Below are 15,882 nucleotides of genomic sequence, written 5' to 3'. Positions count from 1 at the left end.
GACAGGCTCCTGGGAATGGAAGGTCCTTGGGGCTTCTCCTCCCGTGTAGGACACCTGCCGCCCCACCCCTGACACTGATGGAACTCAGGGCATCAGGAAACCCATTTCTAGAAGTCAGGAAGTCTCGTCTTCGCTGGTCTTGCCCCAAAACTTCTATCCCAGTTTTTGGCTCTGCTGGAACACAGTCCTCTCCCTCGTGCAAAATCACCTCTCCCCTTTGAGATCCATCCTGTCTCGCCAGGTCACCTCTTCCCTCGACTAAACACTCCCCATGTGGGGGCACAAAAGCAGAAAGCTACAGAAATCCCTGAGAAATGGTCTAAGTTAATGACGAGGAGAAGTTCTAGAAGCCCAGTTGGAGAAGACGGAGTAGAGACCCAGTCCCAAGAATGGGGTGGAGAGTCGGTGAGTAGAGGTCCAGAGGAAGGTGGCAAAGGCCGGCGAGGTCTCGGACCATAGGCGGGGCGGCGGGAGCGGTGCTGGGGTCCCCTGTCCTCACCATCTGGTTGGAGGCAGTGTACTCGTTGGCCTCATTCAGGTGGCACTGGCCGTCGTGAGGCTGCACCAGGCCCCCCAGCTTTCCGTCCAGCGCGATGTGGGGCACGTCGTCCGTTGTGAACACCAGCAGGTGCAGCGCGTCCTTTCGCCAGCCGATCTTCTCCTGAGGGACAGATGGGTGTTAGGCCTTCCTGGCTGCCACCCAGGACTGCCCTGGGGCATCCTGCCCCTCCCTGCTCGACTCTGTACCTGACAGCCACTCCCCTTGGACGCCTCCCCTTTTAGCCTCCCCTATAGTTCCTTCCACAGAGCAGCCTTTAGTAGCCCCCCAACCTCCCTTCAACACACTCGGCTGGCTGCCCTTGTCTAAGATGACTGGTAAGTGATCACTTCAGTCCCCCAAGTAGACACGAATCACTCACAACAGAGTGTTCTAATGACCGACAGACAGATCTGTCTTTGGAGGATTTGAGAAAACCGGCCATCTTTCTGGTAGAAGTAAACCACTCCAATCACGAACTGAACTAGTCTGGTAGTTAAGGTCAATCAGACTCGCTCTTTTCTCCCTTTACTGCTTCACTGTATGGAATGTATCCACTCTTCAGACAGAGGCACGGCTCAATACGAGCTACCTTGCAAGGGAAGGACTCTATTTTTTCATATTTAGACACCGTGGCCCCGATACTACACAAAAACACTCCCAGTCATTACTAGTAGGAGCAGCTAGACCCTGATACAGGGCAACAAAAACTGGGATAGGGTTGCCTTCACACCAGTAGTGAAAGAGCATCCCAAAATACGTGGGTAGCAGGATGAATACAGGAAGGGTTTAAACACCGCTGGGTTATCTACACATGTACACTTGACACTGAAATAGGAGACTGGATTCACAGACTTTACAAGTTAAAAGCTATCACCTTATGGCAGATAAGGGATTGAGGGTATCATCCTCTCTTTCTTATCGCCACAATGATGGATAAAACAGCCTTCAAGAGGTATGATATTTTCTCATTTGCTCCGAAAGCAGCGTGGAAATAAGTCACAAAGAGTCAGCGTAACACAAGGAAGAAAAGGCAGTTTGAAAAGAAGCCAGGGAGGACTGAAAGCCAGGAGGCCAGCTGTGAGCAAAGAATTCACCTTTGGGGAATCAGTTTCCCAGACTCTCAACGTTCATCCAACAGACAATTACTGACTTCCTACCACATGCAGTCCCCATGGAAGGCACTGGGTCTAAGAAACAGCCTGTTCCAGACCTCAAAAAGCTTGCAGTCAAGTGGAAACACAGCCTTAACGTATCACAATAAGCATGCTTTTTAACATCTTTATTGGAGTATAATTGCTCTACAATGGTGTGTTAGTTTCTGCTTTATAACAAAGGGAATCAGTTATACATATACATATGTCCCCACATCTCTTCCCTCTTGCGTCTCCCTCCCTCCCACCCTCCCTATCCCACCCCTCTAGGTGGTCACAAACCACCGAGCTGATCTCCCTGTGCTATGCGGCTGCTTCTGAGAAAACCATAATTCAAAAAGAGTCATGTACCAAAATGTTCATTGCAGCTCTGTTTACAATAGTCAGGACATGGAAGCAACCTAAGGGTCCATCGACAGATGAATGGATAAAGAAGATGTGGCACATATATACAATGGAATACTACTTAGCCATAAATACACTTTTAACGGAAACCCGGGGAGGAGGAGAGAAGGCTTCCCAGGGCAGAGGAAATGTCAGCTGAGCTGAAGGTGAAGAGGACCCTTCAAGGAAACTGGAAGAAGAAATGACAGAGGAGGCAGAAGTTGGGGTGGGGAGTGGGTTGCTCTAGGTGCTGGTAAAGGCACAATGACCAGGCCGGGCACGTTTTCAGAACCCAGAGGAAGCAACCTAGAAGGTCCCTAACACAGATGCATTCTAAGCTGTGACAAAACTAATCTACGGTATTAGAAGTGGAGATAAGTGTATTCTCTTGGAGGCAGGACTGGGTGTCTTGAGAGGGGGTGTTAATAACTGGAATATATGGAAAGACAATGAAAACTCATCAAACAATTTTGAAAAACAACAACGAAGCTGGGGGATTCATTATCTAAGGCCAAGACTTATTATAAAGCTACAATAATTGAGACTGTGTGGTACTGACAAAAGGATAGACACATAGACCAGTGGAACAGGATAGAAACCAGAAATAGACCCACACATACGGTCAATTCGATAGAAGGTATTGGAATAATTAGACATCCATATGAAAAAAAAATGAACCTCAACCCACAGCTCTCACTGTATACAAAAATGAACTCAAAGTGGATCACAGACCTAAAACTATAAAACGTCTGAAGGAAACAAAGAAGAAAAGCTTTGTGACCTTGGTAGAGGCAAAGATTTCTTAGATGATTCACAGGATAAAATTTTGATGAATTAGACTCTGTCAAATTAAAAACATCTGCTCTGGGCTTCCCTGGTGGCGCAGTGGTTGAGAATCTGCCTGCCAATGCAGGGGACATGGGTTCGAGCCCGGTCTGGGAGGATCCCACGTGCCGTGGAGCAGCTGGGCCCGTGAGCCACAACTACTGAGCCTGTACGTCTGGAGCCTGTGCTCCGCAACAAGAGAGGCCGTGATAGTGAGAGGCCAGTGCACTGCGATGAAGAGCGGCCCCCGCTTGCCACAACTAGAGAAAGCCCTCGCACAGAAACGAAGACCCAACACAGCCATAAATAAATAAAGTGGAAGCCTGTCTACAACAAACATTAAAATACAAGAAATACGAGCTTTCTTTAAAAAATAAAATAAAAAAATAAAAACATCTGCTCTTTGAAAGATACCACTGAGAAAACGAAATGACAAGACACAGATCGGGAGAAAATGTTTGCAAAAAATAAAAATCTGACAAAGGACTTGTATCCAGAATGTATAAAGAACTCTCATAGGCCAATAACAACACAAACAACTGAATTTTAAAAGCTAGAGACTTGAATAGACATTTTACCAAAGAAGAGATATGGATGGAAATAAGCACATGAAAGGATCGTCAACAACATTAGTCATTAAGAAAGTGCACAGGGCTTCCCTGCTGGCGCAGTGGTTAAGAATCCACCTGCCAATGCAGGAGACACGGGTTCAAGCCCTGGTTCGGGAAGATCCCACATGCCACGGAGCAACTAAGCCTGTGCGCCAGAGCTACTGAGCCTGTGCTCTAGAGCCCACGGGCCACAACTACTGAGCCCACGCGCCACATCCACTGAAGCCCCCGCGCTCCAGAGCCCACGCTCCGCAACAAGAGAAGCCACTGCAATGAGAAGCCCGCGCACGGCAACGAAGAGTAGCCCCTGCTCACCCCAACGAGAGAAAGCCCGCGCACAGCAATGAAGACCCAACGCAGCCAAAAATAATTAATTAATTAAAAAGAAAAGAAAAGGTGCACATTAAATTCACAATGAGATGCCATTAGATAGCTATGCCAATGGCAAAAAAAAAAAACAGCCCTGAAAATACCAAATGCTGGAAAGAATGTGGAACAATCAGAACTCTCATAAATTGCTAGTGAGAATACAAAATGTTTTGGCAACTCTGGAAACCAGTTTGGCATATTCTTATAAAGTTAAATATACAATGACCATCAACTCAGCAATCCCACTCTTTGGTATTTATCCACGAGAAATGAAAGCTTATGCTCACATAAAAACTACTACGCAAATATTTATATAACAGCAGTTCGTGATCACCAAAATTTAGAAACAACCCAAATGTCCATCAGGTGGTGAATACACAGACAAACGGTAGTACATCTCTACAATGGAATACTATTCAGCAAGAAAGAGGAACAGACTGCTGATACACACGACTCGGATGAATCTCCGAAGCACTAGGTTAAGTGAAAAAAGCCTGACTCAAAAGGCAACTTACTGCCTAACTCCATTCAGAAGATATTCACAGAAAGACAAAAACAGAGGGACAGAAAACAGATTGGTGGTTGCCAAAGGCTGAGTGCAAAGGGAGAAGTCAATAACAGACGGGTATGGGGCAACTTTCTGAGGTGACAGAAATTACCTCTATCTTTTTTTTTCATTTCTTTTCTTCATCTATATGTTAATTGTCGGGGTGGCTCTAAGTTGTTATACCTAAAAAGGGTGAATTTTACTCTATGCAAATCATCCCTCAATACACCTCACTTTAAAAAACGCTTAAAGAAGTATATACATCTTTTGACTCGATGATTCTACCGCAGGAGACTCTATCTGCAAGAAGTATTCTGAAGTACGCACGGCAGTATTTTTACTAATAGTGACAAAACAGGAAAGAGGTGACTACCCTACCAGAATACGGGAACGGTTAAGTAAACCGAGATCTCTCCTTTCCACCATTAGAAATTATGTTCATAAAAAGTATGAAATTATATGTAAACATGTATAATATAAAGTGAAAAACAAAGAATACAGTACTGTAATTACAGTGTGATTACAAACTATGGAAGAAACAGGCATCACTCTCCACTAAAAAGAGAACAGAGGCTGAAACAAAATATACCATAATGATGTTGGGATTGAGATTAGAGGCAGTATCTTTTTTTTTTCCCCAAACTATCTTTAATAAGTGTTACTTTTAAAAGACTAGGCTTTGAATGCTGGCTCTGTCATTTAACTTTTTCAGCCTCCTTTCCTTCCACGCCAGCTTCTCAAGGGGCACGCAGGAACCTAAGGAGGGTGACAGCAAGCAGATAGAATAACGTGGGACTTGGAAACTTGAAAGTGGGCATGGGAGCTTTTTGTCACTACCAACTACCTGTGTAGCTTTGACCACAATTATTTAACATCTCAAAGTTTTTTCTTGTTAGTAAGACAGGAATAATAATACTTAACATTTATTGTTCACCTCCACTATTCCATCACATCTTCACTGCAACCCTTATGAAGGAGGTAATACATTGTCATCTTGCAGATGAGGACACCGGTGTTCAGAGACATTAAGTCACTAGCCCAAGGTCACTGAACCAGTAAGGACCAGAGAAGTCAGATTCAGAGGACCTGCCTCTTATCCGCAAAGCTAACTACCCAATCACATAGGGAGAGCCGAGGGTGTGTAATCATTGAGATATTTCATCAAAGTACTTGGCAAGCTCTCAACTAACGACTGCTGATCCAGGATAAATGTTTGTTGAATTGGAATATTGCATCTGAAACAGAAATAGCTCCACAAATGAAGAGTAGCATGGCTTAATAATATTAATTCTGTCTTCTCTGAAGTGGACTCTTGTTATGTAAGTGACGTTAACAAACTTGGCCCGGAGGTCGGGCTGCACAGAATGAGATGCTTATTCATTCACTCAGCCTTTTGGGCTTGGAGATTTTACAAGCACTGACTCCACAGAGAATTTACAATAGAACTAATTTTCCTACTGTCTGCTTGGACTATTTTGAAGTCTTAAGTTCTGTATCCACGTTTGGGGCAGAGATCAGTAGTGGGAAAGTGGATTTTTTTTTTTTTTTAAAGGAGTAACTACAGAATAGAGTGTGGCATGGGGGCCAGCATACGAGAGCTTTGGCACAGACGAGGCTGAGTTCAAGGGTTTGCTTTTTGAGACCCTAAGTCAGTCACTTCATCTCTCTCAGCCTCAGTTTCTTCCTCTGTAAAATGAAGATAATCCTACTTCGCAGGGTTGATCCTAGGTTAACAAGTATTTAGTACATAAGACACACTAAAAAAGGGGTCTATAGTCACTACTCTCAGACTAGTAATGACTTTTACATTCCTTCTCGTCTCCTTTTGCTTCTTGACGTGTGAGGCTCCACGGTCACTACAGGGACCATGAAGGCTTGCACACCGAAAAGTTTAAAAGCCTTGTATTAATTAAAACCACACACCTAATAGAATGGCTAAAAATTAAAAAGACTTGGCCACATCAAACACTGGGGGAGATGTGGAGGAAACGGAACTGGCGGACACTGCCCCTACGGTTCTAAAATGATACATGTACTTTGCAAAACAGTTTAGCAATTTCTTAAAAAGTTAAACACCTACCATATGACCCAGCCCTCCCACTCTTAGGGACTGACCCATGAGAAATAAAAGCCTACGACCACACAAAGGCTTGAACACATCTGTAGCAGCTCCATTTATAAGAGGCAAAAACTACCAAATATCCAAAACAACCCAGATACCCATCTACAGGTGGATGAATAAACTGTGGTGTATCCACACAAGGGAATACTACTCAGTAACAAAAGAAGCGATCACTCGTAGCACAGATGACACTCAACAGCACACATGAATCTCAAAACAGTTGTTCTGAGTGAAATAAGCCAGGCCAAAAAGAGTATATACTGGATTTCTGAAGTTTTAACAAACGCAAACTCATGTGTAGTGACAGAAAGCAAAGTAGTGGCTGCCTGGGGAAAGAGGGCAGGAGACGCAGGAGGGAGAAATGACAAAGGAGCACAAATACTCTTTTTGCGGGGGAGAAGGATATATGTTCGTCATCTTGATTACAGTGAATATATATCTCACGGGTATGTATAAATGTCAATATTTGTCAAATTGTACACGTTCAATATGTGTAGTTTATTATACATCGATCATACCTCAGTAAAGTTTTTTTCAATAAACGCTTGGTGTGCTCAGAAAGTCATTCAAATATAGTAAATTAGATGACCAGACTGAATGTCAGTACTGTGCTGGGAATACCAGTTATGCATATTCCTTTGTTCGGTGGCGGTGCCCACAAGGCAGCTGGGAGTGTGGGCTCGGATGAACGGCAGACCTCAGTTCATGCCCACATCTTCCCTCAGCTTGTCTTTATGACACTGGGCATGTTAATCAATCTTTCCCAGTCCCAGCTTCTCAGCGATAAGATAGAGATAATAGGGCTTCCCTGGGGGTGCAGTGGTTGAGAGTCCACCTGCCGATGCAGGGGACACGGGTTCGTGCCCCGGTCCGGGAGGATCCCACGTGCCGCGGAGCGGCTGGGCCCGTGAGCCATGGCCACTGAGCCTGCGCGTCCGGAGCCTGTGCTCCGCAACGGGAGAGGCCACAGCAGTGAGAGGCCCGCATACTGCAAAAAAAAAAAAAAAGATAGAGGGCAGAATAGGGTTGTTGAGAGGATTAATAGGGTTGTTGAGAGGATTAAACAAAATGATACACAAAGAGCACATCCCGCTCAGTACCTGCAGGCAGTAAACAGTCAAGAACCGACAGTGATTGTCCTCAGTATTTCCATGGAGCCAAAAATCTGTGACTTAAATCCAGAAACACATGATCTTATTTTTGGATTGTACGGTTATGGGTGATGTTTATTTCCTTTCTGCTCTCTGCATTTTCTAAATTTTTAGATTGAATGTATTCTCTTTTTATACAAAACTATTTTAAGAGGAGAAAAAGACAGACTGATTTGTTTAGCTAAACATTTCTCCAAGTCTCTGGGTAAAAACAAGATTTTTAAAAGCCAATCTCCTACACATGACAGAGGTCAGCCCTCAGATGAAAATGTCACGGGTGGGCGGGACGGAAAGACGCTGGACTCCGAAGCCAGAAATCCAGCATCTGGCCAAGCCTGCAGTGTACCTGCCTTCTCTTCAGTCAAATCTGCATCAAACCCACCACAAGGTCTGTTCCAGCTGTCCAACTCCCAGCTCCCACGTGCTCAGGTGAGCCGCGGACACAGGTCACAGGACTCGCCTCGTCTGTTCCAGGCGCTCAGTGTCTGGTTCCGCAGCCCTAGTATGCCTCTCCGTCACAAATAAACAGGCATCCGCATCCCCCTGGCCTCTCCTCTGGTCTTAATGCTCTCAGGGAAGGAGTGCTCTCCCTCCCCAAGGAAACGCAGCCCCCAAATCCCACCCTCTCTGGAGCACCGTTCCATCCGTCAATTTCCTCTGCGTCCTTTCCTTGTGCCTGAAGATATGCTCACGACCCACTTCTAATAAACACTCTGTTTTTGACCCAACATCTCTCATCACCTGCTAGTCGTAGAGGCAGACTGGCTGCCTCTATTTCCTCTCCCCAGCTCCATAGAACCCGACTTCTCCACACGCCCCTACCGTCTCTCTCACCGGCGGCTCCCAGTCACCCGCCTCCTGCCCCCACACGCACAGTGGTTCTCTGCCCCAGCTGCATGGAAGGTCCTCAAGGGAGCTTCAACTATGCTAACGCCCGGCGGTTCGGATGTGACCTGCAGCCCAGCCACGGGGTCTTCTAAAGCTCCTGGGTGAGCCTACTGTGGCGCCAAGGTTGAGAACCTCGAAGCTCACGCTGAGGTCCTGCCGCCAGCCCCACAGCCATCCTCTGGCCTTGCCCTCCGGCCTCTCTGCTGCCGACCAGGGCCTCCTTCAAGCCCTCCTGCCCTTGGCTTCCTGGACACCGCACCGTCCAATGCCCCCGTCCCCTATGGCTGCTAGCAGATTCCACCTCCTCTCCCGGCACTGGATGAGGTCAAAGGTAACACTGTCCCCGAGGAGATTTACCCGAGTTCCATGCATCTGCTTGGACAGCTCGCAATTAATTACCTCTCCCACTTGACCGCCTTCCTCAGCTTTAGTCCCAGGTCTGGACCAAAAGCCAGACACGTCTGCCGTCACCCAAAACTCAACTTCTCCAAAGCTGATGCACCGTCTTCCCCTCCAGGCTTCCCCACTGCTGACAAAGGGACCATCAAATGTTTTATCTAGAAAACTCAGAATTATCTTTTTCATCCTACTTCCCTGGTCCCACCGCAACACCCGTCCAGTCTCGAACTGTCCATTCTGTCTTATAGTCCACTCCCGTGGCCTGTGTTGAGACAGAGCCTTTGGGCAATGCTACGTGTTTTACCCTCCTTTTCCTAAGCCCACTCTGGGTGAGCAGGCGAGGCCCAAGGCTCAGCCCTCTCCCAGCCACCAGCCTGCCTCCTGCCACCCGAGGGTGATGTGTTCTGTGACCTACGTTTACTCCAGCTGTTCCAGGCGAATCACACACGTGCACAGGAGACCATGCTATGTGAAAAGCAGCCATCCACAGACTCTGGACACACGTGTCAGAAGTAATGAGTGGTGGGAGGAGCTGCCGCCAAGCCCAGAACCTCTGACTCCGTCCACTCCCAGGAGGCAAACCCTCTGGTTTTGTACGGGCCACCAATCCAATCTGTGCTGGGGCCAGAGATGACTTTCTCCAGTTGGAAGCTCAGTGGAGAACTTACCAAACTCTGCTCTGTCCTCAGAAAGCAGCAGAGATCTGGAGCTGAGAGGAGACAGGAAGGGATGTAGAGGCCAGAATAACAAAGAGCACTGCACCTGGCACATACTTGGCACTCGGTGAGGAATGAGTAGTAAGTGGATACGTGAACAAGATCAGGGTTGGGTAACAAGAAAACCTCCCTCACAATGTCCAGAAGTCTTCAATCACATCACTCCCAATTCCACCAACTATTTGATATGCTTTGCAATCCAACAGACATCTTCTTTTAATCATATAAATACGGGAAGCAGTAAGGGGCTAACTTAAGTGAAAATATTTCATCAGATCACCTGCCATGCACTGAGATCTGAGAAAAGTAATGGGAATTGCAGAAAGGGTGGCAGCAGGGCCATGGAGATCATCCAACACGAACTGCAGAAGGGTGGATGAGGGGAGAGGGGCCAGGTCAGTCAGTGGGATGGTTATTGGAGGCCCTGGGCAGCCAGGCCTGGAAGTCAGCCTGGGGAACCTGGGATCCTGAAATGGCAAAGAGAGAACAGTAGTCCATGAAAAGGGGAAGCAGAATGGAAGTGGAAGGCCAGGCCTTACAACCTCTGAGAAAATAAATTCAGACTGGCTCCTCCCAAGAGTGAAGACAGACTTGCTGGCTTGTTCCCCTCCAACACGTGGCCCCAGAGACAGTGAAATAATGGCTAGGGAGTAAGGATGTCATTTCTCTGTTTGAGGACATGAAGCTCTGGCCTGTGCGGCAATTTGGTTTCTGGGGTTGGAACGAGTCACACGCAAGGGGCTACACGGTCTGACAAAGAGGAAGGTCACTCAAAGGCCTCCGTCCTCCCCCGCCCACCTCCAGACGGTCCCTGGGTGCCCTTGAGCTGCCCCACCGCACCTGGATGTTTACCCACTTGGCAAGGTGGCTCCGTGGGGAAGCCATCGGGAGTGGAAAGCTTTTCTGGGCGCCAGCTCCAGGCACGCTGAGCTTGGCACACAGAATGGGTGTGCACGGCAGAGTTCACGGTCACGCAGCTTAAGAGGGTGCAGTGAGGACCAGACAGGCTAGAAGGAGCCACTGTAGAACAAAAGCACCCGTGGGTTACTGGGCAGAAAAGCTGCCTCAGAGGAAATAAGTAGCCCCTGAAGTTTGGAAAGAACCTCCGAGGTTGGCTCATCCACGCTCCACCCGCGCAGGGCTCTTTCATCCGGCACCTCCCCCGCATGGGCCTGGGGTCCCCACTCGGACTCACCGCCGCATCTGGCAGCCTGCTCCACAGCTGAGCAGAGGTCTTCCCTAGAAATTTCTCCCTTGCCTTGAACTCAAACCTGCTTCCCTGTGGCTACCCCAGCTCATCCCCTGGAACAGCCCTCTTCTGTAGTGACGTCTGAGGTCAGGTAACACGCTTCTTCCTGTGGTGTCTCTCGCCTTGGCCAACCTTTAACCGCTCCTCAGAGGTGTGGCTTCCAGCCCCGGCACCATCCACTCACCCCTCCCTGCTCTCTAGCGATCAGCGTCTGCCTTAAACACAGCCCCAGAGGCAGACGCAGGTCCCTGGATGCGGTCTGGCTGCAGAGGAAGGCAGGGCTGGGGCTGCGGCCTGCAGGCCCTGCAGCACACGGCCCGTGTCTGGCAGCCGAATCTTCCGACAGGCTCACAGAAGCCTGTGGGTTCCAATACCCATGTCCTAGTGACTTGCTTATACACAGGGACCACGGCAGAGCATGACAAGTGTGAGAGAGAGGCTCACGGATGCCCTGTGGGAGGGTGCACGGGAGGGCCTGGAACACCGATTCCTGGGAATCTGAGAAGAGCTGACGCCCCACCCAGCGGCCTTAGAGGACGGGGCGGTGGGGCCCACCCGAATACAGCCTCAGCTTGCTTGCTCTGAGACAAGGCCCACAGTACTCTCTCTGGTAAACAGTGTTCAGTACAGGGGAGGCCTAGATCAGGATGCCGTTTCAGCGAGGACAGAAACACTAGCTTTAAATGATGGGCTTCTCTGTTCTCGATGTCAATCTAAGTTAAGTAAAATTGATGGCCACCCAGACAGCTGGGTCCTCCAGCTGGGTGTCAACATAGCTCATGGGCCTCAGTTGTCACTGAAGAGTCACCAGCGACATGCTCCCTCGCTGCGAAAAGGAAGCACCATCTGAAAAAGTGTCTCCACAGCGCTATCTGGGAGAGCTGAACAGAACCCACGGTTCCGAGCCACCGTGAATTATAAATGAAAAGGGGGGTATCAGTGTTCCCGTGTCACAGGTGGGGAAGCCAAGGGCGAAGACAAGCAGGCTGGGCTACCCTGGTGGCGCAGTGGTTGAGGGTCCGCCTGCCGATGCAGGGGACACGGGTTCGTGCCCCGGTACGGGAAGATCCCACATGCCGCGGAGCGGCTGGGCCCGTGAGCCATGGCCGCTGAGCCTGCGCGTCCGGAGCCTGTGCTCCGCAACAGGAGAGGCCACGACAGTGAGAGGCCCGCAAACCGCAAAAAAAAAAAAAAAAAAAAAAAAAGACAAGCAGGCTCACCCAAAGGGCTAGGCTCCAGCAGCGCACTGACCGTGGGACAGTACCCGTGGTCTCCCTAGAAAACCCGGAGGCTGCCAGAGCCATGTTATAACTGTTTCTGATAAACAGGAAACTCTTAGTTCCAGAGAACAGCAGTACGTGCAGCTGTCTTTCCCGGGACAGAGTCAGTCCTGGCTCTACCACTGGCAAACCGGGTCACGTGGGAAATCGAAATGGTTCCTTAGAGGAGGACTTTGCCTTCTTTGGAAGCACACCCCTCCCACTTCTCCACTCTTGTGTGGCCACAAGAGACGGCAGGTTATCTAAGGTCAAGGCTGAGAACTCCCAGCTTTGGAGCCGGGAAGGTGGGTACAGTTCCATCTCTGGCTGTGTCATTTCCAGCTGTAAGACCTTCAAGAAGTTACTCAACCTTTCTAGGGCTGTTTCCTTATCAAAAGCAGACAGTACAAGCACCTTCAAAGGATTAAGTAAAACAAGCCCCCCTGAGGTGCCTGGCATAGAGCCTGGCTCTCACAAAGCATGCAGCCAGTGGTAATCAGTAGCGTCATCGCACCAGAGCCTCAGGGCAAACGACGGGCAGGCAAAGAGACCAAGGTGGCCCTTGAAGGGGAAGAACACTGTGATTCAACCACTGGGTCCTACCAGGGCCAGATGTTCTGTAGTGTCCGTGCACTCCGCCGGTACCTTAGGTTGTCGTATAGGCATCTGTTGTCCAACTGCAGTGATGCTCCCCGGGACAGGAGCTGTGGCTCAGTCATCTGTGCAAGCCTCACAGCAGCTCGTGGGGCATCTTGCAGACTGTAAGTGCCCAACAAATTTCCAGAAGTCAGAACTAAAACACTCTGTACACTGACCTTTCAGGCAAGCACACAGAGAGAACAGGTCTGGGGAAAGAAATGAGGAAGGAAAGGGGGCTGACCTGAGCAGCCAAGGGGCAGACCCTACAGCAGATGTGAGCTTGGGGACTAAGGAGTCTTGATTCCTACAATGCACTTAAGGAAAAATAAGGCTGAATTCTTTCTGTAATTCGCTTCCCCAATCATGTGGACATTCAAGCCTATTTCTGTCACTTTGTAACAGTAAACACGTTCTCACCAGTAGTTTGTTTCTCCCGTTTCCGTCCATGCTTTGCAATGAGAAATCTTTTTTAAAAATCTGTCTGTGGTTCAACTTAAGAAGGGCAAAAATGTCAATATTCCTTTCCTTAGGGAAAAGAAGTCTCGGCCCATGACTCAGGATTTAGACATTCATCTAGAGCCCAAGCCCTAACAACATGCAGTAGTAGAACGTGTCTGACAGAGACTCTATGCAAGTCCCATCTGAACTAAAGAAAAACGTTTGTAAATAGGAGGCTGAACCATATGAGTTTTCTATTTTTGTAGGAGAAACTATCAATGGTCAAATATTAAATTTCATTGATAGTCACATGTCCATAATTCCACATGGTTCCATTTAATGTTTACAAATGAGTTGTTCTATTTCCTTTCTAGTGGATCTGAAAGCTCAAATCGAATCCGTGAGGAGGGGGACTTTTTCTCATCTTTTTCTAATTTTCTTCACCATACCTGCCACTGAGCACTTACTGGGCACACAATAAACATTCCTGAGCTGGAAAGCAGAAGCAGCAGCTGTGAGCGGGGCAGTGAAGCCTACAGCACAGCTCACGGGCAGAAGGCAGAACAAGGACACGTCCCTCCAGGGACTAAAACAGTCGAGTCATTCAAAAGTACACAATAAACCACAACCATGTGCAAAACAGAAAGCCAGGGAGGACCTTTACCACCTCCGACAAAAGCACGGCCCGGGCACGGGCGGAGCACCTGCATGCCCGCCCACAGCCCCACAGCCTCACGTGGGCTACAGGGAAATCCAATACTCTCACGGGCTTCACAAAGACACCGAGCCAGAGGAAGAGCAAGCAGGGTGGGTTGCATTAAGCCCCAGAAACCGTGGTGCAACTTGCTGGCACAAACGGCTCACACATGCCGAGACAGAGAACCCAGACTGCGTGAACACAGGACTTACGGGGGCATCCCCTCGGGGGGCATGAAGGCGTTAGGGGCCGCTGCCTTCCTTGAGGAAAGAAAGGCAGTTTTCTACGTTGCTCAATTCATGCGTGGAAAAATGACAAGTCTCAGGTCTAAAAGAAATCAGGCAACAAGTCGGAAGAAGCCGAATCAACTCCGGGGGAGGCTGCGCTGAGCGGAAACCTCTCCCAGCCGAGCCTGCCTCCAGGAATGGGGAATTCTCCACCCTCTCCTGGTATCTGCAGCAGCCCCTGCCTGGCCTGGAGCTCAAGCCTGAACCAGGAGAGACAAAAAGCAAAATCCAGGGCTCTGGGCAAAGGGGCACAATGCTGTGACGAGTCCTTTGCACTGACCAGCACAGCTGGAGGGCATCCTGGACCTCCTCCCCTCCAGCCCCACCTCCCTGCAGCCTCCAGGTGAGCACTCAGGCCGCCACAGAGCCGGTTAGTAGCAGAAGAGGCACAGCTTGAATCGGGACAACAGGACTCTGAGTCCTCTCTGCTCTGCACGGCACTGTCGCTACTTCCCAAAGCACCTGGCACAATGTAATAGACAGGGCTTGGGCTTTAGAATCGACTGGATCTGGTTCGAATCCTGGCTCCACCCCTTTCCAACAGTAAGTAGAGTGAACCCTGTGACACTCAGTTTCCTCACCTGTAAACGGGGGACAAGTACCACCAATACACTGAAGGACTGTTGTGAGAATCAGAGAGAGTGTATACAAAAGAGCTGGAGCACGGATGACAGTAGAGCAAGGGCAGCCATCATTTTGTCTCCAGAGGCCCACAGAGTCTATATTTCTGCAGAAAGTCTTGTTGGAGGAAGCCGTTCCTCCAGCCCCTCTGGGGATGTGGTCGCCATTTTAGATTAGGATGCTCTCGCCAGCCAAGGAATAATGGACCCAAGCCACGCCAAGACTTTTCACTCAGCAATGCAAATTTACTTCGTTTGCTTTAAGACTTACTTATCCACCTATTTCTGAGGACACACAATGCTTTAAAAACTTAATAAATAACGCAACATTAGATAATCAAGATTAAAACAGAAAGGATAAGAAGGATAAATGTTAGGGGGCTAGAAGATGAGGCCAGAAGGGAAACAGGCTGGGTTGCAGGGATCTTATTTTTCTGTCTGACGGGAGAAAGCAGCCCATAGAATCCGTGTGGCCAGGACGTACCCAGCCAGGCTTAACTTTACAGGGAACTTCTTTAACCTGAGAGCCATGGAGAACAGCAAAGCCATGACTGACAACTCAGAGCTCCCGGACCACCCCGCCCTCTGTCTTCCCAGGGCACCAGCTCTCCCTATTTTGGGAGAACAGGAAAGCAGCCATGGTTCCAGTCTGAACCATTCATCACACTTGCACCTATACATTTTCAGAATAAACAACTTAGAGTCAACTTCTAGAAAAGCCCCAGGAGAGCAATAAAAGCGGTAATGGGAGAAACTATTATTCAGACCAAGAGAAAGTATAAACAAGTTTAATAATAGGTTTCGAGGTAAAGATAAGAAATTATGGGTCACGGCATTCCCTCATCCCAACCCAGGCCGGCACAGCATTGGGAAAAATGCCTGCACTGGTGACAGAGGGGTTCCTACTCTTCAATGGCCTCTCCTCACAATGTGACCTGCTGGGGGGAAAGATGGCAACTGAAAACTTCCACTCGTGGAAGCAGTTCTAC

The 15,882-nt window shown here is 48.8% G+C and overlaps 1 protein-coding gene across 1 annotated transcript in view; it reads right to left on the bottom strand.

Moving 5' to 3' along the window:
• The window catches only part of ITGB5 (integrin subunit beta 5), a 111,695-nt gene that overhangs the window by 49,803 nt on the left and 46,010 nt on the right, over nt 1-15,882 (bottom strand). The window contains exon 6 of the mRNA XM_067738647.1: nt 500-661. Coding sequence (XP_067594748.1) covers nt 500-661 — 162 coding nt within the window. The remainder of the gene's footprint in view (nt 1-499; nt 662-15,882) is intronic.

Source organism: Pseudorca crassidens, chromosome 5 (genome assembly GCF_039906515.1).
Source record: "Pseudorca crassidens isolate mPseCra1 chromosome 5, mPseCra1.hap1, whole genome shotgun sequence".
Taxonomy (NCBI): Eukaryota; Metazoa; Chordata; class Mammalia; order Artiodactyla; family Delphinidae; genus Pseudorca; species Pseudorca crassidens.
The sequence above is the reverse complement of the archived record's forward strand: the minus strand, read 5'-3'. Positions and strand labels throughout refer to the sequence as shown.